Source organism: Delphinapterus leucas, chromosome 2 (assembly GCF_059928025.1).
Source record: "Delphinapterus leucas isolate spDelLeu-1000000601 "Yukka" chromosome 2, BTC_Dleu_Yukka2, whole genome shotgun sequence".
Lineage (NCBI taxonomy): Eukaryota > Metazoa > Chordata > Mammalia > Artiodactyla > Monodontidae > Delphinapterus > Delphinapterus leucas.
In genome coordinates, this window is record NC_143130.1 from 149,157,398 (window position 1) to 149,180,937 (window position 23,540).

At 54.1% G+C, this 23,540-nt stretch overlaps 1 protein-coding gene across 2 annotated transcripts in view; it reads left to right on the top strand.

The window, feature by feature from the left end:
- The window catches only part of PLEKHD1 (pleckstrin homology and coiled-coil domain containing D1), a 28,801-nt gene that overhangs the window by 3,103 nt on the left and 2,158 nt on the right, over positions 1 to 23,540 (top strand). The window contains exons 2-12 of one of the 2 annotated variants that reach the window (XM_022570265.2): positions 9,071 to 9,164; positions 9,490 to 9,579; positions 9,810 to 9,886; positions 10,741 to 10,832; positions 11,820 to 11,872; positions 16,933 to 17,027; positions 19,653 to 19,746; positions 21,514 to 21,692; positions 22,221 to 22,353; positions 22,728 to 22,872; positions 23,198 to 23,347. In XM_022570265.2, the coding sequence (XP_022425973.1) occupies positions 9,071 to 9,164; positions 9,490 to 9,579; positions 9,810 to 9,886; positions 10,741 to 10,832; positions 11,820 to 11,872; positions 16,933 to 17,027; positions 19,653 to 19,746; positions 21,514 to 21,692; positions 22,221 to 22,353; positions 22,728 to 22,872; positions 23,198 to 23,347 (1,202 nt within the window). Of the gene's footprint in view, positions 1 to 1,084; positions 9,165 to 9,489; positions 9,580 to 9,809; positions 9,887 to 10,740; positions 10,833 to 11,819; positions 11,873 to 16,932; positions 17,028 to 19,652; positions 19,747 to 21,513; positions 21,693 to 22,220; positions 22,354 to 22,727; positions 22,873 to 23,197; positions 23,348 to 23,540 lie in introns of both variants that reach the window. The other variant, XM_089907873.1, reaches the window with a different exon arrangement.

Sequence of the window (23,540 nt, forward strand, 5' to 3'; positions counted from 1 at the left end):
ACATTCCTTAGCAGAGATAAGAGGATCTGGAAGAGGTGTCTAGAGGGCAAGGTGGATGACTCTGTCCTCCCCCTAACCTGTGAGCAGTGGAGATGCTGGTGCTTAGAGACAAGGAGGAGGGAGTAGAGCATCTCTGCCTTGGCTGGTGTCAGCCCCGTGGTAGGGCTGGTCCAGCAGACAGGCCAGCTCTCTCTCAGGGCTTCATACTTTCCCCGGCATTCCAGTCCCTCTCCCAAATCCCTCCCAACACCTCCCAAGGCTGGAGCCCCTGATGAGGCGGGCCCAGCCCATTCCTTCCTGCAGCAGGAGCGTCCACACTCCCGTCCCTCCTCCCCCAGCCCCCCAGGTGTAAGGTGACTAGTGGGCCCTGAGCCTAGCCCAGCAGCAGCTCACTCTTGGGGAACACGGGTGGGTCCTGCCTCAGGGAGCTGAGACTCACGGTGTCCACGAAGTGCCAGGGAAACCGTGGAGACAGTGGCCTGATTTCCCAAATCTCAGGCCACAACCTGCGCAGGTGTGGAAAGGTGATCTGCGCAGTTAGTGGTCATCATACCAAAAAGACTTGGGGAGACTTTCTTCACACAGAGATTTGGGTCCGGGAGTTTCATCTTTGGCTCTGAGCACCGCTTCCTAAAGGTGACACTGCGGTACTGAGCTGTCCCAAAGGGCTGAGGGGAAGAGCTAGCATATCACCTCCACGCACTAGGCTCTGCCTCACGCTCGTGACACTGGGATTTGGTCTCACTTTCTGGCTCATGTAGCGTTTCTCACAGCTGACTGGGAGGTGTCCCCCCAGCACAGCTGCAGCATTTCTGCTTGTTCTGTCCCAGCTGGAGGGTGCCCGCAGGCCCCTCTTTTTCTAATCAGCTTGTGTTCTCCAAACTTCTTTTAGAAGGACAGCATTTGGTGGTAGGCAGTGGCTAGGTGGCAGTGGAGGGATGTCCCCAGATCCCTGTGTCCATCGCACCCTGCCCCTTCTGAGGTGGTGGCATCGAGGTTACACGGAGTCCTTAGCTTAAGGAGATGGGTACGCTCTCCGGATCACAGCACAGCTGTAAGGTGAAATTAACACCCCTTATTTCAGGCTTCACTGCGGTCCTGTGCTGATTCGCCTGCACCGAAGTTAAAGGAGTTGGTTGTGCAGACAAGACACACTTCTTCCTCTCCCCGCCCTCCCAGGGAGCTGGCAGTGGAGGCTGTTTGAAAATGGGGGCCAGAACCCTTTCAGGCAATTCAACTTCCTTATGTCCAAGACTTGGAAATATAAAGCCATTTCTTTTGAGAGCAGCTGTGGCCGTTGGTGGCAGGTGAACCCATGCTTAGAGGCAGGACCTCTGAGTTCCAGTCCCAGCTCTGCCGGTGACCAGCCGCATGACTCAGGCTGAGGCATGGCTGTGTCACATCTCACTGGCTGGCAGTGTCTCATCCACAGAATGGAAATGGATCAAATTGTGGCTTTTAAACTGTTCCATGGTGATTCTACAAGTGCCTCGACTCCACCACAGGGGGGTGGGGAGAGAAGGCGGGGCTCCAAGGCCCCTCCCATTTCACCCAGTGCCTCTGCACGGTTATCTGCTTGACCTAGTAAGCGCATCTTGACTGTGTTATTTGAAGAATCCTCACATTTTTTGGAGCCCCTTGGACTTGATGATCTCTTCATAAACCCTAACTTGTCATCACCCATGTATCAATACGTCACAGGCAGGATTCCTCCTGTCCTGTCATCTCAGACCTAGAGCCAGGCAAGTGGCAGAGGCCAGGATGAGCATCCCCTGAGCATACAAGGCCACCCGGAAAGAATGAAAAGGGACATGCACTGAGGGCTGTGTCATCTCTACCTTCCTTCTGTCACTTCTGAAAGGGACACTTCTAATAAGCTGTCCTTCCCTGGCTCTAGGGTTTACCTGGCTTCAAACCCCACACCCCCGTTCTCAGTGCCTGAGGGGCTCAGGGATGGGGGAGCCTGTGTGCTGGTTGTGTGCTGGACGTTTGTGCCCAGGGAAGGAGGGGCAGCCAGGCTGCGTATCCCGCCTTCCCGTGAAACGTAACCCATGGGCAGCTCGCACGTCCGCTGGGCTCCGGCTGCCCTCTTGAGAGCGAGACGTCTGGCCCAAGGTCTCATCCCACAGGAAGACTTGAGGAAGTGTGAAGCCTGCGCAGGGTTTCTGCTAATCCCCGAGGGGCTCTAAACTCTTGTTTCCTTGTTTTTGGATGAATTGGCTGCCCAGGGTAGTTGCTTCTTGTTGCACTAGCAGATATGGACCCCAGCTCGTTCCTCCGTCTTCACGCCCACCCCACCCCCGCCACACAGATTCGCCAGCCTCCACACAAGGTCTTTGGGGGTCTAGTAGACTGTGCTGAGGGGAAGGTTTGGCAAAGAGCAGGGTGGAGGAGGCATTTAAATCCCAGAGGTGCAAGCACCTAGTTGAGGGTCAGCTCCCTAGTTTCTCGAGCTTTCCAGGCACCGCATCTCACTAGCATCAGAGCTGGGATTGTTCACTGCTATCTCTTGACCCTGTAGGACTGGGGCTCGTGCAACTTCCCTGCATCCTCTCTCCTCTGCATTCTCCCATCACCCCTCCTCCCCACCGCCCTCCAGGATTTCCCCCAACTCCAAGTTTCTCTCACTCTGTGATGCAAAGCCCTTTCCAGCCCGTACGCCCACACTTGGCTTTTGCATCTCCAAACATTAAGGAGCTCGGGCAGAGTAGATGGGCCTTTCTTTGCCAGGACCCACCCAGCCTAGAAGGTACCTGTGGGTCTAAGTACCATTTTTTCCCTCACTTCCAGCTGGATCGACTGTGAGGCCTATGTTAGCTCTCAAGCTCTGCCTGAGCCCTTGTCAACCTTCAGAGCACTGACGAGGGGAGTAAAGGTGGAGGCATAGCTTAGGAAGGTTCCCTAGTTCAGCTTGGATTGCACCTGTGTCCACCTTGTCACCTAAGCAAGTTCCTGGCCCTCACGTCATCCCAGACTGTGCTCTCCCCACTCTTGTCTATTCAACAAGCCCTGCTGATTCTTACCAGCAATAACCAATAACTAACTCTAATTTGCGCCTTTGCCGGGGTGTGGAGCCCTCAAAGCCACTGTCACCATGTCTACGACTGCAATTTGACCTCACAAGTGCCCTGTTTGAAACCCACTGGCAGCTGCCTTCATCTGCAAGAAGCAGCCCCACCTTCTCACAAGGACCACACGCCCCACCCTGGTCTGGTCCCCACTTGTCTCTTTGACCTTGACTCACCCCCTACTCTCCCTCCCCCCACACCACTGCCCACCCCTTTGGCACCTACCTGCCAGTAATGCCAGACATATTCCGATAACCTCGAACACACTATTCGTTGCATCTGCTGTTCCTTCTGTGTGGAATGCATCTCCCCTTTCCTCTTCCTCTCAGTTTCCTAGATACTCCTATTCATTCTTCCAAACCCTGCTCAGTTGTCACCTCCTCTCACTTGCCACTCCCTTGGCTGGCCACCCAAACCATTTGTTGCTCACTGGTCTGTACTCTTCCAGTGTCTCATACAAACTTACAATGTCACAGGGTACCCTGGTGCTTTGTAATGATCCCAGCTCCCCACTTACCAGCTGTGTAAGCTGGGGCACGTTACTTAACCTCTCTGTTCTCCACTTACCTCATCTAGCTCACGTGAGGAATGAGTAGTTAACAAACATTCTGATGTTACTAAAACAGTGCCTGGCACAAACGAGGAGCTTGATAAGCACTGAGTAGTTCTCAAATTATTGATTTATACAACTCTCGCTCCTGCATTTGCTCCCTGAGGGCAGGAAATCATCAAGCCCCAGGGCCCAGGCTGTACCAGGTGATTCATTCACGCTGTCTGACCTGAGCCGGCCAGGAGCTTACAGTCACTTTGCAGAGAGAAGCTGTAAGAAGGCAAACAACAATGCCAGGTCTGAAGCCATGAGGAGAGACAAGTGCAGCGATGAGGGGCAGGCATCAGAGAGCACAGCACTTGAGAACCTGAGCTCTGTCAGCATGTAACGCAACCAGGTTTGTTTGCCCGACGCACAGCAAGCCAAGCACTGAGCCACCCAGGTTTACAGCAGAGGAAAGGTTTATTCACAAGGCAGCCAAGTGAGGAGATGGGAGAATAAATCTCAAATTCGTCTCCCCGAAGGCGAGGAGCTTGGGGTATTTATGGTATAAACAACCGGGTGGTCTGAGGCTTGGGGAGAGGTGATTGGAGGGAAGGAGGTGAGGAAAGAGGCGTTCTGCGCAGGTGTATCTGAGTTACAGACTTCTTCATGGGACCCATGCGCAAATTCCAGGTGAGTTTGGTATGAACCGTGGGGGAATTTGGGGCTGTGACGTCAAAAGGTCACCTATGGGGCAAGCAAGTCTATTCTGTGCAGACTGGGATCCGCCGGGTTGGGTCCCTCCGGTTTCAGCAGGTTTCGTTGTGTTACAAGCAGAGGGGTTTTAAAGAAGCCGGTTCCCTTTTCTGCAGTTCTGTAAGACAAGCTCAAGAGTTTCTGTGAGTCACCTGTTTCTGTTATGGGTTTTTAACCCTGTGGGGCACAGTTTCAGTCCTCCCCTATCTTTTGATCCAATTCCTCAGTCTTGAGGGAAGAGGCCTACTTTCTGCTGTTAAGGGGGGAAGGCCTACAGAGGATTTGAGGAATGGAATTGTTTTGCCTTTGATTGCAAATATGGGACCAAGGCTTTGGGTCTGGGTCTTTTTTTTTTTTTTTGGCGGGGGGTGGTGGGGTGGGGGTGGGGTGGTAGTCTGGGTCTTTATGTTGATTGGTCATCATATGGATTAGAACTTGGGGCTTAAGCGTGCGTGGCAAAGAGCAAGTACAGAGTTTTAGCAAGAAGGAGTATAGGTTGTAGCAAGCACACCAAAAATGACGGTTTAAGTAATCCCTCAATTATCGACCTTATTCCTGATGGGATCCATAAGAAGATATTTCCCAAGAGATCAATCCAGGCTCTCGTGATGACCCTTGTTGGAGCCAAGTTGTCTAATGTTCTCTCAGTAGGTTTTAACTTCCAATGTGGTATTAATATACACATAACAGGAGCTACCGGCCACTCCACATATGCCCCTGTCTCTGCTGCAAACCTCGGCCTCTCAGCATTTGGCTTGCTGCGTGTCAGGCAAACGAACCTGGTTCAGTAACAGGCAGACAGAGCTGAGTTCCCAGTTTGCCCTTTGCTAGTTGCTGAATCTTTCTGTGCCTCAGTTTCCTCACCAGTGAAATGGAAAAACAAACACCCCCATCTCTTAGAATTGCTATGAGAGATTTAAATGAGATAATGTCAATAAAACACTTAGAAAAATGAGTATCTTGGTACCTCATAAATGCTCCTTAATCTAGAGGTGAAAACACTTAAATTCTTTAAAACCAGAGAGAAGAGGCAGCCAGGGTAGACACTGACCCCCCGGACACAGACTCACGCACACTCTCTGGGCTTCACCACGGCACAGTGGGCTGGACAGGGAGGCCCTGAGGGCTAGGGCTGGAGGCAAAGCTCCGCCCAGGACTGAAGTTGGCCTGGATAGAAGGGTGGGCCTTGGACAGGAGGGAGGGGCAAATGCAGGAAAGTGCTGTGTGTTTGGAGGATAGCGAGCTGGCCAGCTGGGCTGGAGCCAAGAGCTCCCTCCAGGAGGAGCTTTTGTGAGCACAAATGGGAAAGGAGGTCAGGGGAGGCTGTGGCAGACATTGAACCTAATAATAATAAATAAAATAGTAGTAATAAAAGTAAACACTTACGGAATATTTACCAGGTGTCTCACAATGTTCGAAGTCTTTAGGTGAACAAACTCACTTCATTATCCTGACAACCCTAAGAGATGTACGTACTATTATTATCCTCAAGTTACTCTGGGGGACCTGAGACCCAGAGAGATCAGGGGACTTGCCCTGGTCACACTGCTGGTAAGTGGCAGAGCTCTGACCCTTGGCTACCCCAGCCTTAACAGCTACTGCCTTTGGCCCATCTGTTTCCTGCCCAGGTGCTGGCACGAAGACCAGAGTAGCTCCCAAGACAGTGTGGTGTGGGTGTAGAAGCAGGGGCTGTTGTCTTTGGGTTGCAGTCCCAGCTCCACCTCTGCCCTGGCTGTGTGACCTTGCATGTGTTACTTCACCTCTAAGCCTCAGTTTCCTCATCTGTAAAATGGGAACAAAAAGCCCTACCTTCCAGGATTGTTACATGGATCAAATACTGATAACGTACGTTCTGCATGAAGCCAGTACATGAGAACAGCTAAGTAATCAGTGACTATCTCCGGCCCTTACTCAGCCAGCCCAACTCTGCAGGGCCCAGAAGGAGGCGGCCCCTGGCTTGCAGTCAGAATGAGAGGCCTGGGAGTAAGGGGACTTCGGAGAAAGGGGCAGGAAGAGGAAGTGGCCTGTGCAGGGGCACTCAGGCCCTGGGCCCCCACCTGCTGAGGTGAAGCCTGAGTCATCAGCTGGAGCAGTGGGCAGGCACCGAGGTGGAGTTATAAGCAAAGCCAGCCCTTTGGGTCCTCGAAGTTTGCTTGCCAAATATGCCCTTTCTTGGGCCACCCTCTTCCTTGCCAGCCAGGGAGTCGCCCTCCTCCTCCAGGTCCGTGCCGGCTCCCCTCCCTGTGACCCTCACCCCTACCCAAACCAAACCGACAGTAGCTGCAACAGAGCCAGTCTTGGCATGCATGGCGCATGGGCCCTTCACAGCCCCTGCAGCCATGGGGGCCCTGAGGCCTGCTGAAGTCTGGCTGGCGTGGAACAAAGGCTACCCTGGACATCCGTCTTCCCCTGCCTCTCTGTGCCCTCCTTCAGAGGGCAAGGGGAGGAGGGCCGTGACATCTGGGGACACATCCTGCGTGGCAGACAAGTGCAGAGGACTTTATGGGCCTTTATGCACTGGATCCTTTCTTGCCCCTTTTGTGGCCACTAATGGATCCCTGTGCCTCCCCGCCTCCCGGACACTCCCCGCTAACAATCTGTTCTCAGCCCAGCAGCCAGGCTGAACCTTTTGCAGTGTGAGTCAGATCATGTCACCCCTCTCAGAACCCTCAGTGGCCGTCCCTCTCAGAGGAAAAACCAGCCTCTAACAACTAATAGTCTGACTTTCAGCGGGCTGTGTCACCTTTCTGCTTCATTTCTGCCCATAGACACGCAGACACCTGCCTCATAGGGTAATAGCGAGTATTAAATGAATTAAACGGGTCTTCTGCGAATCGGCAGAGCGGTGAGCACAATCTCACTTGGTCCTCGCAGTAACCAGACGAGGTCGGTATGATCACCCTCATCCTACAGGTGAATACACTGACGCTCAGAGAGGTGAGCTTACTTGCCCAAGGCCCCGCAGCTGAGAAGTGGCAGGTCTGTGTCCTTAACTACTGTGTGAATTTCCCTTGCAACTCTCTGGGGACATCTCTCTCATCCCACAGGACTGAGGGACCATGGCCCGCCCTCTAGGAGCCCAGTGTCCCCTCCAGACAAGATGAGCACGCGGGGTGTGGCTATGGAGCTAAGTGCCAAGCTCATGGCCAGTCAGCAAGTGCGGGAGGAACTCCGACGGCAGTGTGGGCTGGGCTGGTCACCAAGGGTGAGGCAGGTTCAACCAGTGGGCACTCCTGGGAGAGCTGCACAATTTCCTTCGCAGGATCATGCAAAACAGAGTAAGGCAGTCGGCAGTGAGCTCAGTGTTCGCCTCGAGCAGAGAGGCTGAAGGGCAGAAGTGGTGGGAAGGCCAAGAAGGTGGGCAGGGGTCAGGTGCTGGGGGGCCCAGGAGGTGCCTGCAGTTCCGCAGAGGGTGGTATTCGTGTGTTCTTCCTCCACTGGGGGAAGAGTTGGCATTAGCAGTATGTCACCTCTGAGGTCCACAGCTCCCCTCAGTATCTGGCTGGGCAGAGAGGGTTGGTGCAAATAAAGAACGTGGGTGGGGTGAGGCACACAGCAGAGGACAGAGCTGAGCTCCTTTCCTAGGGGAGGTGAGACGGTAGCTGTCAGCCATGCCAGTGACCCTCCCGCTGTAGCCGCAGCCTCAGGAAGGGTCCCAGGGCTGGTGGCACCTTCAGAGATTCGCCAGCAACTTTTCAAGCCCCTCCCAAGAGGGTGTGTCCAACCAGTGATGTGCTGATAAATATTTAATAACTGGCTCTCTTGGGAGGGGGGTGGGGTGCAGCACTGCTTTGTAACATTTGATGATTTTCATGGTGTAAATACTCACAGTATGACTGATATCAGCTACCAGTACGGTGTCACTGAACACAGAGCCGGGGAGAGTCATGCTGTTGGCTGTCATGAGCCCATCTGAGCGCTGTTTCTGGCTCCCCCAAGTCCCATGGCTCCAACAGGGACATTAGCAGGGGCCCTGGGAGGAAGGAGCCAGCCACTCTGAGTGTCCCAGAGCCTCGGGGCTCTCAGTTCCAATTGGATCTTCCCCTGGAGGGCACCTGGTGTCTTATCCTAGTCAGCTCCAAGCACGAGGTCTGTGAGAGTCCCTAGGCCATGCTCCAGCTGTGGGCATCAGTCAGAAAGCACCAAGGGCCCAGAGATCCTAAGTTAGACCCACATCCCAGAAGGAGGCTGTGGAGCAGCTGAGCCCAGAGGCAATGCGGGTGTCACGTGTAGGCGGCAGGCCTGGCCTCACCAGCCTGGTACCCACACCCCATTTGGCTGCCAGTCTTCAGGACCACGTGTCAAAAGACCCACCTCGGGATCCTGTGTCTTCTTGCCCTCCTTCTGCCTCTCCTGGGGTAGACCCTAAGGGACCAAGATGATGGCTCACGAGGCTGAAGGTACCTGAGGGGAAGGACCACAGATACCCCCTGTGTGGCGGCTCAGGGGGCTGGAGGAGCCGGTTGTGGAAGCCACTGAAGGCCTCTTGTGTTCACTTCCACTGGTGCAAGGGTTGGGCTGCCTGCTGGTGGGTGACTGACCAGCTGAGGCCTTTGCCCGGATGTGGCACATGAGTTGGTGAGGATGAGTCTGAGCTGGTGTCCCCAGGGGCTCCCCATGTCAGCGTGGGCCCCTCAAGGTCACTCTTGTCGTCCCGAGAAACCTCACCCCTTCTCTCTCCTGGTTGCCCCTCCTTCCCCACTGCCTGCTATAGGTTTTTCATCATCAAAGAGAGCTTTCTTCTTTACTACTCTGAGAGTGAAAAAAAGAGCTTTGAAACCAACAAATACTTCAATATACATCCTAAGGTGAGGGGGCCTCTCCCCAGGGCCACAGCGGGGGAGGTCCCAGTGGGGACAACGGGGGCTGGTATCCTCTGAGGGTAGGGTACCATCTGTTGTCCTGCTCTGGTCAGGGAGCCTGGAAAACAAGTCCTTCTGGGGGCACAAGCCACCCTGGCCCCCTCCTGACCTGGGTCCCCGCCCTCCAGTGCCCCCTCTGGGAAAGTTCTGGTCTGGCTTCCTCTCGGGCCCTGGGCAACACCTGGCTATGGCTGAGGGCTCCCAGAGGACTTGAGTGACCTGGGCTGGGCGGGGGTGGGGGGGGTGGGCGCCTCTTCTGATTCTTTCTCAGGGTGTCATCCCTCTGGGGGGCTGCCTGGTGGAGGCTAAGGAAGAGCCCAGCATGCCCTACGCCATGAAAATCTCCCACCAGGATTTCCACGTGAGTAAGGCTCTCCCCTTGGCCTGGGCTCAGCAGGGGCAGAGCAGCTTCTCTGGGACCCCAGGCTCCCTAGGGGCAACCCCTCCAGTGGGCTGGCCTGGGAAGAGTGTCAGTGACTTGCGGATGTCGGGAGGGAGAGCAGAACAGGGCCTGCAGAGGCCTGGCTGTGGCCTCCATGGTCCTCAAGCTGGCCTCCTCTCAGGCACAACCATGGCTCCTCTTCCTGGCAGGGGAACATCTTGCTGGCTGCCGAGTCGGAGTTCGAGCAGACCCAGTGGCTGGAGATGCTGCAGGAGTCTGGGAAGGTGTAAGTGCGCACGGGCAGGAGGGGTCAGCCTGAGGGTCCAGAAGGGAAAAGGGTGTGGGCTGTGCCGACCCGGATCTCCCTGCCTCTCTGCTGGGATCCCGGTGGGCACTGAGCATTCTAGGAGAGGGCAGGGTGGGGAGGACAGGGCTGTGGGAGCTGGTTATTGTGGGAAGAGGAGACAGACCAGGTTTCGAGCATCTTTGGGGGGTCTCCTAAGTGAGCTTTGAGCAAAGTGAGTTTGCTTGTCTAGCGTCACAGGTGGCAGACGTGGGCACCGTTTGTCTCCAACTCTCAGGACCAAACCCAGCATCGCTAGGAGGATTTGGCTGCCTCCTGACACCTGTCTCATCTCCCCAGGCCCATAATTAACCCTAGCTCAGACCAGAGCTGGTGCTTTGTACATCAGAGTCCAGATCACAGAAACCTCCAGCCCAGCGCTATCCATTTGCACACAAACCCCTGTCCCAGCCCCTGCCTATTCATGCTGGGTCGTGCTTTTAGTTCCACAAATAATGCTGAGTGCCTGCCCCGTGCCAGGCCTTGTGCCAGGTGGTGGACATTCAATGGTGTAGCAAGCAGTCCAGGAAGCAATCTCTTCCCTGCTCCCAAAGTTCTGTTGGCCCAGCCCACGGTGGCCCACTTTGCAGCCTGGGCCAGCCTCCGGGGACTGTAACTGATCGATGCTGGTGGCGTGCCCAGAGCCGCGGGTGCCGAGGTGAATGCGAGCTGGGATTCTGGAGGAGAAAGAATGGCGAGTACACACCATGCACATTCTCTTCCTCCTCCACCCTTCTGTTTTAACGATTTTGTGTTTCTTCCTCTTCTCTCCTGTCCCATCTGCCCTCCCTCCCCAGGACTTGGAAGAATGCCCAGCTGGGAGAAGCCATGATCAAAAGCCTAGAGGCCCAGGGGCTGCAGCTGGCCAAGGAGAAGCAGGAGTATTTAGGTTGGCTGAGGGATGGGCTGGAAACTGAGGCTGCCTGACGGTAGCATTTCAGGGCCGGGGGCTGCAGCCCAGGGCTTGATGCAGCACTGAGAGAGCGTGTCTTGGGTGGGGCTTAGCAGGCTATGAGGAGCCAGAGACTGGCTCGGAGCCTGGAGGGCTGTATGGCGTGATACATGTCCTCTGGGCCAGCGTGACAGGAGGCAGGAGAGCCTGGTGGTTAGGAGCCTGGCCTCTGGACCCAGCTTTGTCATTTATTCATCAGCTGTGTGTATCTTTACGCAGCTCAGCCTAAGTTTCAGTTTCCTCGTCCTTAAAATGGAGACATTTTTGTTCCTAGCTTTTAGAGGTGGTATGAGGATCAGGTTAAATAAGAAAACGCCTGGAAGCTCTTGTGTCAGGCATGCGGTAAGGGTCCCACTAATGGAATTGACGTTATCCTGCCCAGGGCCCCAAAGGTCTGGACTTGGTCCCAGTTATGACCCCCAGCCCACTTTAAGGTTCTAGGCCCCTGTGTTCCTGACTGGCTGGTAGGCATGCTCTGTTTGAGAAAGAAGCAGGTGAGCCTGGGAAGTCGGTCCTTTGCCTGGGACCCTCTCCCCGGCTTAGACAAGTGGGGCCCCAGCACTGGTTCCCCTCTGCCTGCTCCAGACACCCTCTGCCCCCAGGACCTGCCCTGCCTCACTAGCCAGACACCAGCACAGAGGTTAACCCGGGGGTGCAGAGACCCACCTGAGCTTCCAAAGATGAGCTGTCATTGTCTTATGAATGCATGAAGCAGGGACAGTGCCGGGACGGGAGTGTAGCAGCTCAGGCCAGCATGGAGCGTCCGTCCCCGGGAGCTGCCCCACCCCCTCTGGCCTGGGCACGGCAGTGCCGACCTCTTCCTTGGGAGGAGCTGGGGGTGACGGAGGTGATCGCAGGCACTGACCCCTCAGGACTGGATCTGGAGTGAGCTTTTCGTGACAGCGTGTGTACTTGCTTTGGCAGACAAACTGATGGAAGAGACTGAAGAACTCTGCCTTCAGAGGGAACAGAGAGAGGTAGGGGCGCATCGAGGCTGCTCCCCGCCGCCTCCCGCTCTGTGGGCCCTTTCACAGCCACAGTGTACTGACTTGTGTTCCTGGCATTAGGGAGTGGTGTAGGGGAGATGGGCACCCAGACAACTCACTGGGAAATCAGACGGGCAGAGCAGGGAGGCCAATGAGATGACAGTGCTTGGGACTTGCTGTTGCTTCTTGGCAAGAAGTGTATTTCTCCTTGCCAGTCGCGGGGGAGGAAAATAAAAAGGGTGGGTGATCACTTTCTAGAGAAAGAGCCATTCAAAAATTTTATAAGCTGTGTCAGGAGGTAATGAGCTGCTTGTCACTGGTGATATTCACAGGAGGCTGCGGTGGCCTTTCTCATCCATAGCGGGGCTTCTGGCACCATAAAGGTGATTGGGTTGGATGATATCAGAGGTTCCTTCATCCTCTAAATGTCAACATACAAGTTCTAAGGAAGCCAAGCATTGGCTGGAGGCAGGCTGTGGTGTGAAGGAGACCCTTGCCTCATTTGAAGACGGGGGCTGCTGAAGCCCACGCCGTTTGGGATCTCCATGCAGCACTGGGCCTTGCCTGTTGTGAGAAATCATGACCACCCCTGAAGGGCAGGGTAGGGTAGTGGTTAGCGGTGCTGACTTGGAGTCAGGCTGCCTGTGTCTGGATTGGACCTTCACTGCTTCTGGCTGTGTGACCTTGGGCAAGTTACCTAACCTCTCTGAACATTAATAGTCTCATGTGAAAAATGGGGATAATAATAGAACCCATCTTATCAGGGATGTTTTGAGGATTCAGTGAGGTGTTACATAGAAAGTGCTTAGCACATAGTACGTGCTTAATGAATATCTACATTTGTTAGTGTTACGATCATTAATTAGCCCATCCTGCACTTGAACTGCCTGGGCCCCAAGCCCCAGAGTGGCATACCCTGAGGTGCCTGCAGAGGGAGGGCCTGATTTGGTCCACTTCTCTTTGCCTGGTGCCTGTTCCTTGTCTCTCCCAGGCAAGTCCAGGGCTGGGCCCATCAGCCTGGGCTCAGTGCCTGCCTCTCTGACTTGACTTTTGCAAACTCCTCACCCTTTCCAACCACCCGTCACTGGGCTCGGAAACGGGCCCGACAGTCAAGAAGCATCATGGCCCTGTAGCACCCCAAACACTCCCGGGGCCTGGCAGAGCACCTGGCCCAGGATGGGTGCATGATAAATGTTGTGGAATGACTCGATGAATGAATATTTTTGATTCTTATAATTTTACATTACATCTTGATTTTAATCCAGTAGGACAATCCACCCTCATTTTTCTTCTTCTAAAAATTTATCAGATATTCTTGCCCACTTTTTCTTCCAGCTGGACTTCAGTATCATTTTGTCAATTACAAAACAAACAGACGAACAAAAAACCCAAACCCAAACAAACAGAAAAGAAAATCTATTGAAGATTTGTATTAGGATTGCATGGATCTGAGGATTGGCATCATGATGGCATTGAGCCTTCTCCCCCCCAGCAGTGTGTGGGCCTCTGGGTCCGGGCTGTCATCTGGGCTCTTCCCACATTAGCATTTTGGCATTTTCTTTATACAGTTCTGTACATTTTGAAAAGTGAGACTTCTGGTGGATTGTCAGCAACTTAAAAGCAGGTGATTTAAGAAGCCAGGGGATGGGATGGAGTGACAGACACAGCCGCTGGCAGAGAGAGACAGACTTATCCATCAGAGAGACTAAATCTGGGACAGCAGTCAGCCCGAGGAAAATTTAGACACTCTATCTAGGTCTTTAGCCAGGAAATGAGGCCAGCAGAGACCCACTGCTCACAGACATTGCTTAAAGCCATAGCACGCTGAAGGAAGGAGACCTGCCAGCTGTGAACGTCCTGGGTTTTGGGTACAAAATGTGAACAAGACTCACTTGGGTCCAGCTTGGGTCCACCTTGGTGAAGGCTGCTCTGGGCTGGCAGGAGGGAGAGGATGCGCTCAGGTTCTCATTCCAGTGTCAGCTGTGTGCTCTAGATTGGGAATAGAACTCACGGAGTCACTCTGTCAAGGGTTTTCCTTCCTTAACTTGTTCATCTATATTATGGATCCACCTGCCTCCTGCACCTTTCCCATTTCCACTCCAGGTCACAGAGATGGTCTGGGAGTACCTTGCTTGGGCCACTTAGAAAGGCATTTGGTACAATGGCCCAGTGAGAAGCTGAAGATTCTCTGGTCTCCAAGAGGGAGTCTGGTTTAAAAGGAGACTCAGGGTCTGGTACCAGTCTATCACTGACTGTGTGACCTTGGACAAATTCGGCTCTGTGATGCTCCAGTAAGAGTGATGGCTGTGCCTGGCTGGCTCCCAGGTTGCTGAGGGGCTCAGTGAAATAGAAGCCAGGGAGTGCTTTGTGGGCCGGTAAGGCCTGTGCAGATACACGCTGTGTGACGGTGCAGCTCTGACATCCTCCACTTGGCAGAAAGGGCGGGGAACTCTTGGGGTACGAGCTGAGAGTTCAAAGGGAGCCATCCTGGGCTCTTCTGCCCTGGGGTCAGAAGACAATGCCGTTCCTTGGGTGCAGGTCCCTCAGTTGTCCCTGGCTCCCTTATCATCACTCTTATCCCCTGGAGGAGGGCAGCCTGCCTACCTTCCCTTTTCTGGTTGAACTGTGAGAGCTCAGCCTTGCATGTGGGCCGGCACATGGGAAATCAGAAATGCCCAGGGCCGAGTCAGGCAGGGTTCCTGCCATGCGGGGTGCTCCCAGTCAGAACTCAGACTCTTGGAGCTGGAAAGGATGGCCCCTTTCAAGGTGAGGCTCTCTGCCGACCTCCCTGATGGATACTGATCCTGATTCTGGCATGGGCAGCTCACTACCTCTGGAGGTATCCTTTGCACTATTGCTCCACTATCTGGAAGCTCTTCCTTCCGTGGAGCTGGAATTTGCCGTCTAGTGCCTTCTTTCCAACCTCATACTTTGGCAACTTAAGTCAGGTGCAAGAGTCAGAAGCAAAAAAAAAAAAAAAATAGTCAGAAGCACAAGCATGATGTGGTGGAGAAAGTCTTCAGCTGCAGGGGGTCTTAGCTCACCCCAGTCATGGCAGCGGTGCCGCAAACACTCATGCCGCCTTGGGCCGCGTGAACAGAAAGTTCTGGCTGCTTCAGCTTTATAGGTTGTGTGTTCCACTCCCATCAGCATTCTTAGGCTCTACCTGGACATCAGCTTCATTTAAGAATCACCCAGATGAAATGGAAGGTGGAAAGGAAGGGAGCAACCAGGAAGGAGATTTTCTTTCTTTTTCCTCTTTAATATAGAACTTTAACCCCTAATGGTAGAAATCGTGCTCTTTGTAGAAAATTTGGAAAACATGAAGAAGAAAACATATTTTATCCTTAACCCCACAACTGATCAGTAATTACTGTTAACTTTTTTTTTTTAACTTATTTTATTTATTTAGTTTTGGCTGTGTTGGGTCTTCGTTGCTGCGCATGGGCTTTCTCTAGTTGCGTTGAGCGGGGGCTGCTCTTCATTGCGGTGCGCGGGCTTCTCACTGTGGTGGCTTCTCTTGTTGCGGAGCACGGGCTCTAGGCCCACGGGCTTCAGTAGTTGTGGCTCGCAGGCTCCAGAGTGCAGGCTCAGTAGTTGTGGCTCGTGGGCTCCAGAGCGCAGGCTCAGTAGTTGTGGCGCACGGGCTTAGTTGCTCCACAGCATGTGGGATCTTCCTGGACCAGGGCTCGAACCCGTGTCCCCTGCATTGACAGGTGGATTCCTAACCACTGCACCACCAGGGAAGCCCCTACTGTCAACTTTTTGGTGTTTTTCCTTGGTCTTTTTTCCTATATAATATTCTTATATATATCTTAAACATAATAGGATCACATCAGATATTCATTTTTATGGCCTTTTTCATGATACCTTTCATTTTACCTTCATTAACACTGTACCTTCAGCAGTCTTCCATGTCATTGAACGTTCTTTGAAAACATTAGTTTCAGTGACTCTAGGGTCACTAGTCGGACTCTTCCCTTTCCTTTGGGTTTTATTCCTTCTCTGATTCTCCTCAAAGCCAAGGGCAACTTCTCCCTACAGGCAGCCCCACTCCCTGGTGGGGTTTCCATTCCTTGAGAACAAAGCCCCTGGGTGAAGAATGAGGGCGTAATTTGGAGCTAGAAGATGAGAGAGAAAGTGGATCTAGAAATAATATCCTCCCACAGCGTAAAATGTGGAAGAACAAAACAGTTGTCACAAAATGCTTCTAAGCACCCTTCGCTTGAAGTGCACCCCTCAATACCACCTGCCACTGAACCCCAGGAAAACAGAACCCCTGGGGGGCACCTGCTTGCTGGGAAAACACATGAGCTCGCCGGCAATCCTGAAGGGACTGGTCTGGTTCCCTTGGGGGTGAGTCCAGGGGAGGCTGCAGCCACCCGTGCTCATTGTTTCCCAGATGCCTTGAGGAAAAGGGCTTTACTCTCTGACTCTGGGATTGGGAATAGCTTTCCTTTGCCGCTTCTAACAGATGCCACTCCAGGGATCTTTAATGGAAATCTACACACACACACACACACACACACACACACACACACGTTTCCCTCCAGGGCTTGGGGGCCAGCCAACACGCCTTAGGGTGTGAGTGACTGGAGTTGCCCAGTGGAGCAGACATCTAGAATTATCATCACATCCTGTCACAGGAGATAATGTTGGGATCCTTTCTAAACCCTAGCTCAGCACGCTAAGTGTGTTCTTGTTTTGCTTTATTTTTTATTTATTTATTTTTGAAATTTTTATTGTAGTATGGTTGATTTACAATGTTGTGTTAGTTTCAGGTGTACAGCAAAGTGATTCATTTCTATACACACACACACACGTATGTATACATATTCTAAGTGTGTTTTAAGTGAGCCCAGTTCATCACAGATCTCGGTTTCCTTGAGACTGTGCGTCACTGAATGGGACCAGGGCTCCTCGGGCTTAATTCCAGGTCTGGTGCAGACGGCGCTGAACCGCAGAGGGTCCCCTGGGCTAGAGCGGGGCTTCCTGGCCTCAGGAGCCCTTTGCTGCCTGTGACGCTTTTCTTCCCCTCTGATTCTCTTTAGGAGCTTGAGCGCCTGAACCAGGTGCTGGAGGCCGAGAAGCAGCAGTTTGAGGAGGTGGTACAGGAGCTGAAGATGGAACAGGAGCAGATCAAGAGGTGGTGGTGGGGCTTCCCTGGTGGCGCAGTGGTTGAGAGTCCGCCTGCCGATGCAGGGGACGCGCGTTCGTGCCCCGGTCCGGGAAGATCCCACATGCCGTGGAGCGGCTGGGCCCGTGAGCCATGGCCGCTGAGCCTGCGCGTCCGGAGCCTGTGCTCCGCAACGGGAGAGGCCACAGCAGTGAGAGGCCCGCGTACCGCAAAAAAAAAAGAGGTGGTGGTGGTGCCTGGGGGAAGGGGGCGGGGGCAAGGTGCACCCAGGCTAGGACACATAGGACCCATGTTTCCCGTTAGGCTGGAGAGGCCTCCCCCCAGGAGATCCTCACTGCTTGATGACTTGGTTTAGATCTGTCCTCCCAATGCTCCGGGCCTTGGAGTGTGCCCAGAAAAAGCTGCAGACCCCACACTGATGGGCCACTTCTGCACCCTGGAGCATGAGGCATGGGCAGGTGCAATCAGAAATCCCCATGAGCAACGACCCCCTCCTGCCTCGGGCAAACCTCCCTTACCCGGGGCAGACAGGTCAGGCTGGTCTGGAGGTGCCCTTGGCCAAAATCCCCAACATTCCCTGTCTTTCCTGCAGTCTCTTCACATTCCGGCTAATGATGTCTGTCCCTTGGGATCTTTAGTCTGTGTATGGTTTGCAAACCCAGTTGCATATTATAATCATCTAAGAGGATTAGAATCTGCTGAAGTTAGGACCCAGAAATCTATACATTAAGTCCCCTACACATGAACGAGTTCCTTTCCAATAGCTTGTTCCTAAGTCCAATTTGTAAGTCCAACAGATTTAGCCTAGGTACCCAGCTGACCCAATCGGCTGTATAGTACTGTTCTGTAATAGGTTTATAATACTTTTCACACAAATAATACATAAAAAACAAACACAGAAGATAAAGAAAACTTTTTCGATCTTACAGCACAGTACCTTGAAAAGTAAAGTAGTCCAGTACAACTGGCATCCAGGGGCTGGCATCGAGTGAACAGGCAAGAAGTGTTACTGACTGGAGGAGGGAGAGGAGGTGGGAGATGGTAGAGCTGAAGGATCGTCAGCAACAGGAGATGGAGGACAAGCTGCAATTTCACTCACACCTGACGTTGATGGCACAGGTTCTGGTTCCTTGCTGGATTCAATTCTATCTACCCTCTTGAAAAGACGATCCAGTGATGTGTGGGTAGTAGCTCTTTCCTGGGCTGGAGATAAAGATACTCTACTCTGTACTCTATACAGCACTGTACAGTAAAGCGCACAAAAGCACAACCATTTGTAGAGGATGCACGCACGTGACAATGTACGCCAGACACGTAAACTAACTTACGTGATTGGACATGCGAATGCCTGTTCACATCTTTGAAAGTTTGCAACTTGAGGGTTCGTATGTAGGGGACTTACTGTACTTTAAAAAGTTCTCCAGGTCGTTACTTTTTCTTTTTTATTCTTTTCTGCGTTGGTTATTCATTGCTGCTCGCGGGCTTTCTCTAGTTGTGGCGAGCGGAGGCTACTCTTCATTGCGGTGCACGGGCTTCTCATTGCGGTGGCTTCTCTCGTTGAGGAGCACGGGCTTAGGTGCTCCATGGCATGTGGGGTCTTCCCGGACCGGGGATCAAACCCGTGTCCCCTGCATTGACAGGCGCATTCTTAACCACTGCGCCACGAGGGAAGTCCCTGCAGGTCATTCTATGTAGCCTATCCATGAATTTGGAGACAACTGCTCTGGTTACTGTTAATGGTGCTGGTTGTTGTCACCATCACCATCATTATCATCACCGGCACCATCATCACTACTGATTATCAGTGATAGCCCAGAAAGAGTGTTCTTGAAACAACTTTATAAAAGAAAGTCATTAGACATGTGTTTTGGGGAGGGAGAAGCTCAGAGACTCTCATCAACTAATAGCCAAGCACCTGCTCACTTCCAGAATTGTGCCAGACCCTGGAATGGAAGATAAGCCCTCTCTCCCTTGAGGATCTGGTTGGGAAAACCAGACTCACACCCAGGAAACATCAACAATGTTTACAATAATGTACAAACAGGTGCTCAAGGGCACAGCACAGACCCCCTGTTTTATAGGAATTAAGATATATGTGTGATCCCTGTGGGTTTCAACAGAGGTTAGATTGTGCTGGGCCTTGAAGGGTGGTAGGAGTTGGAAAATGGGTGGGAGAAGGAAAAGGCATCACAAGCAGGAGGAAGGGAAACCGGGTGTAAAGGCCCAAGGGGACCCAGGCTTGTTAAGACAGCAGCAAGGAGTTTGTCACCCCAGAGAAGGGCCTCAGCCATGTCCCATGTCAGAGTGAGCAGATTGTAGCAAGGGTGTCCAGGGAAGACAGGGTGAGGCCATTGTTTCTCCAGTACTCCTCTTTGCCCTTGGGGTGGCCCTGGATTTATTTTGACAGATTCATGTACACCTGGAGCAAGTGACTTCAGCCCCACTTGGCCGGGATCTCCTCCATTCAGCCCTGGGCTCCTACAGCTGGTGGCAGCACCCAGCCATGTGAGGGGCTGGCCTTCCAAAGAGCCCTCTGAGCTGTATAGGGAAGCCGTATAGGCTTCTGTGAAGCGGAAGCCACAAAGGGGCCTGGGAGGGGTGGGCACTGCCATACCCAGCCCTCTGTCCCTGCAGGGAGCTAGAACTGACTGCAAGATGCCTCAAGGGTGTGGAGCAAGAGAAAAAGGAGCTGAGGCGCCTCACAGAGTCCTTACAGCGGATGCTGGAGGTGAGGGGTCACTGGCGGGCTGGCTGCCTGGAGGGAGCCAGGGTTGGTTGGGCCACGTGATACAGTTTTTTCCAACAGTGTTGCCCCAGAGAGTTATCTGCAAGGGAAACGGGGCACGAAGGGGAGCTGATCTAAAGGGTTTCTTCTCTGTGGACCACTGGGAACTCCAGCTGACACTTGAGGCTCAAAGCAGATCCCAGAAGGGCAAATTCAAGTTTGCCCTGGCTATGACCGTGGCCTTAGGAAATCCACCTTCTTCAGTGCTTTTATATATATATATATATATATATATATATATTTTTTTTTTTTTTTTTTTTTTTTTTTTTTTTTTTGCGGTACGCGGGCCTCTCACTGTTGTGGCCTCTCCCGTTGCGGAGCACAGGCTCCGGACGCGCAGGCTCAGTGGCCATGGCTCACGGGCCCAGCTGCCCTGCGGCACGTGGGATCTTCCCGGACCGGGGCACGAACCCGTGTCTCCTGCATCGGCAGGTGGACCCTCAACCACTGCGCCACCAGAGAAGCCCCAGTGCTTATATTTTTATACTCGATGGAGGATCGATTAGGGTGGGCTGCACGGCCACCCACCACTTCCTTCTTGCAGCTCATTCACTTAGCTGTTCCCCGGTGAAATTGAGCATGAGGGAAAATCCACTGCCAGATCACCTCCACTTGATACGGAAACAGCGAGGGAGGAGAAGGAGGGGGCATGTGTCAAGGACAAGGTGCCAACTCTTTAGCAGGGCGTCCAGGTGCACACTCTGGCCCCAGCCTCTGCTACCTTCCCGTCCCCTCTCCCTCTGCTGCCCCTCCACACCCGGCACAATGACATCCCCACATCTGGTTCAAACCACTGAACACAAGTGCCCCAAGGAAGCCGTGACCTCCATCCTCCACACCTTTGCCCACACTGCTCCTTCTCCCCAGAACGTGCTCTCACCTCTTCTCTGCCTAGAGAACACTTTCATCCTTCTAAAGCTCAGCTCAAATATCACTGTAGTCAAGGTTCCCTGACTCTTCGAAGGAGGGATTTGCTCCGAGCTCTGGGTCCCCATGGCACTTTGTACATCTGTTAATGCACTTGACACATGAGGTTGTGTTTTCCAAACAGTGAGCTTCACTAGATTGCATCTTAAGTTCTCTCCAAGCCCAGCACGTCGAGTGAGCCTGGCATGTCGTGGGAGATCCGTGATGGTTACCAGATTCATGAACTGCCTTGCGGATTGCAAGGTTTCTATTCCCCCTTGACTGACTGAGGCTTTGTGGTGCCTTTATTTGTTTATCTTTCCCTGTCTTACCACAGGAAGTCGTTCTCATGGGTAGTTTCAACTCCAGAATTTCTTAGTAGTGCAAGATCCCAGTCTGATAAGTGGGGAGAATGTCTAAGTCTGCTCTTGGGCTGGTTCCTGTTGGGTGTTCTTCACACAAGCCCAGCACACTCCCTCACTTGTTCCTGGAGGAACAAGGGCCCCAGAAGCTCACGATGCCCTTGAGCCTTTGGTCCCCATTGTAGTAGGTGCCCCGTCCGCGTCCACTGCCACGAGCTGGGCTCCTCCCTGACTTCCTCGATGGAGGAGTAGCCTTGCCTCAGTGGGAGGAAGGAGATCCTCGCTGGCCTTTTACCTCAGGGAAGAATGAAGACATTTCAGGTGTCCCTCAGAGGACTGAGCGAGGAGAGCCTCACTTCCCAGAATTGAAATCCAGGTGAGGGCAGCCATGGCGGAGAACCTGACTTAGGCTCTTTCTCTTCTTCGCCTCCCTCCATGCCAGGAACTCTCCATAGAGAAGAAGAAAACCCTGGAAATGCTGGAGGAGAATGAGAACCAGCTGCAGACACTGGCCAATCAGAGCGAGCAGCCCCCTCCCAGTGGGGGTCTCCATAGCAACCTGAGGCAGATAGAGGAGAAGATGCAGCAGCTCTTAGAGGAGAAGCTCCTGGCGGAGAAGCGGTGAGGGAGCCCTAAACCCCTAAGTCCATAGAGGAAACTCTCTGTGAACTGGACACCTGGGCTCTTGGGTTCTAGTTGTCCTCGATCAAATGGGTCACTCACTTCCTTTTGGCTAGGACTCAGTTTCCCCACCAGGCAAATGGGAAGCAATCCTTCGCTATCCTAAGCAGACTTGGTAATTGTCTCTTGCAACGGTGTGACCCATACAGACAGTCACTAGGCCTGTCTAACAGAGCTTTGTGACGGGCTGGGCAGGTCCTCTCAGCCCCATTTTACAGATGAGGAAACTGAGCCTTGGAGGGGTTGGAGGACCTCCCCGAGCTCACAGAACTAGCGAGACGTGGACCCAGGACTCCCCTCACTGACCACGTTACCCCCATCACCACCTGGGAGACAGGACCCAGCCAGTTCTGGGGCTCACGAAGCAGGGTCTCAGGTTTCTCCAGCCAGGTCCCTACGAGGGGCCGCCCTCCCACTGGAAGCCCCGTTGGTGAGTGGGCCCTGAGTGAACACCTCTCCCCGGGGCAGGATGAAGGAGAACGAGGAACGCTCGCGGGCCCTGGAGGAGGAGCGGGAGTTCTATTCCAGCCAGTCCCAGGCGCTGCAGAACTCCCTGCAGGAGCTGACGGCGGAGAAGCAGCAGGCGGAGCGCGAGCTCAAGGTGCTGGGCCACTGGGAGCGTGTGGTGCTCGGGGCCCTCCCCTCACCTGGAGGCTTACTTCCCTCACATCCCTCCCCTCACCGGGCAACTTCCTGAATGAGCCCCTGACCAGCCAGGTGCAGGCAGTGCAGCCACCACGAGGGGAAGCCCTGAGCCTCACCTGCGGTGGGGCATCATTGGAGACACCTGTCCCGTGCAGGGGCTGAGTCCCGGCCATCGGGTGGAGGGCGTAAGACAAGAAGCAGGATGCGGTAACTTCCATCCCAGTCTGGAGGCGAGAAAGCCCGCTGAGCCACGGGTGATCAGGGAAGGCCTCCGAGGGATGGTAGCTGCCCCGCCAGGACCCATTTCCCTCTCCTCGCCTCTCCCCTCAGGCTGAGGTGAAGGTCCGCGTGGACCTGGAGAGGCGTCTGCGGGAGGCAGAGGGGGCCTTGCGGAGCCTGGAACAAGGGCTCAACTCCAGGGTGCGGAACAAGCAGAAGGAGGAGAGGATGCGGGCTGACGTGAGCCACCTGAAGAGTAAGCCCTGCCCCCGCCGCCGGCCCAGCCCTCGAGCTCTGCCCAGCCGTCCAGGCCCTGCGGAGCCCGGCCTGGGGCCGGAGCGCCACTCGGGGCCTGGTGTACACTAGGTGACCCATAGGTGTTGATGGGCATCTCCTGGGCGTGGCTGCCTTTGGCTCTTGGATCCGGGGTGGGGGAAAAGCCTGAAGTTCTGCCCCCTTTGGCAGGTGACTTAGGTCTCCAAAGGGATGGGGGTCAGCGTATTTCCCTCTCCACCCAACCAGGATCCTGGGGAGGGGAGGGGCGGGCAGGAGGGGAGGGTGCAGTGGAACTGCGGCCGCAGGGTTCTTTGAAGAGTGCATCCGGAATGCGGAGCTGGAGGCCAAGATGCCGGTCATCATGAAGAACTCCGTGTACATCCACAAGGCGGCCACTCGCCGCATCAAGAGCTGCCGCTTCCACCGGCGCCGGTCCAGCACCTCCTGGAATGACGGTGGGTGTGGCTGTCCCCCACCCCGGGCCCTGGCGGGTGGGACGGTCCGGGCTGTCGGTGACCAGGCAGGAAGAGGGCAGGGCGGGGAGGGAGAGGGGCTGGCCCAGCCCCGAGTGTGGCCCGAGCCCGGCTTCCCCAGCCTTGGGCTTCTCCCAGGGTCATGGGAGCCCATGGGCCGGGAGGGGCTGGAGGA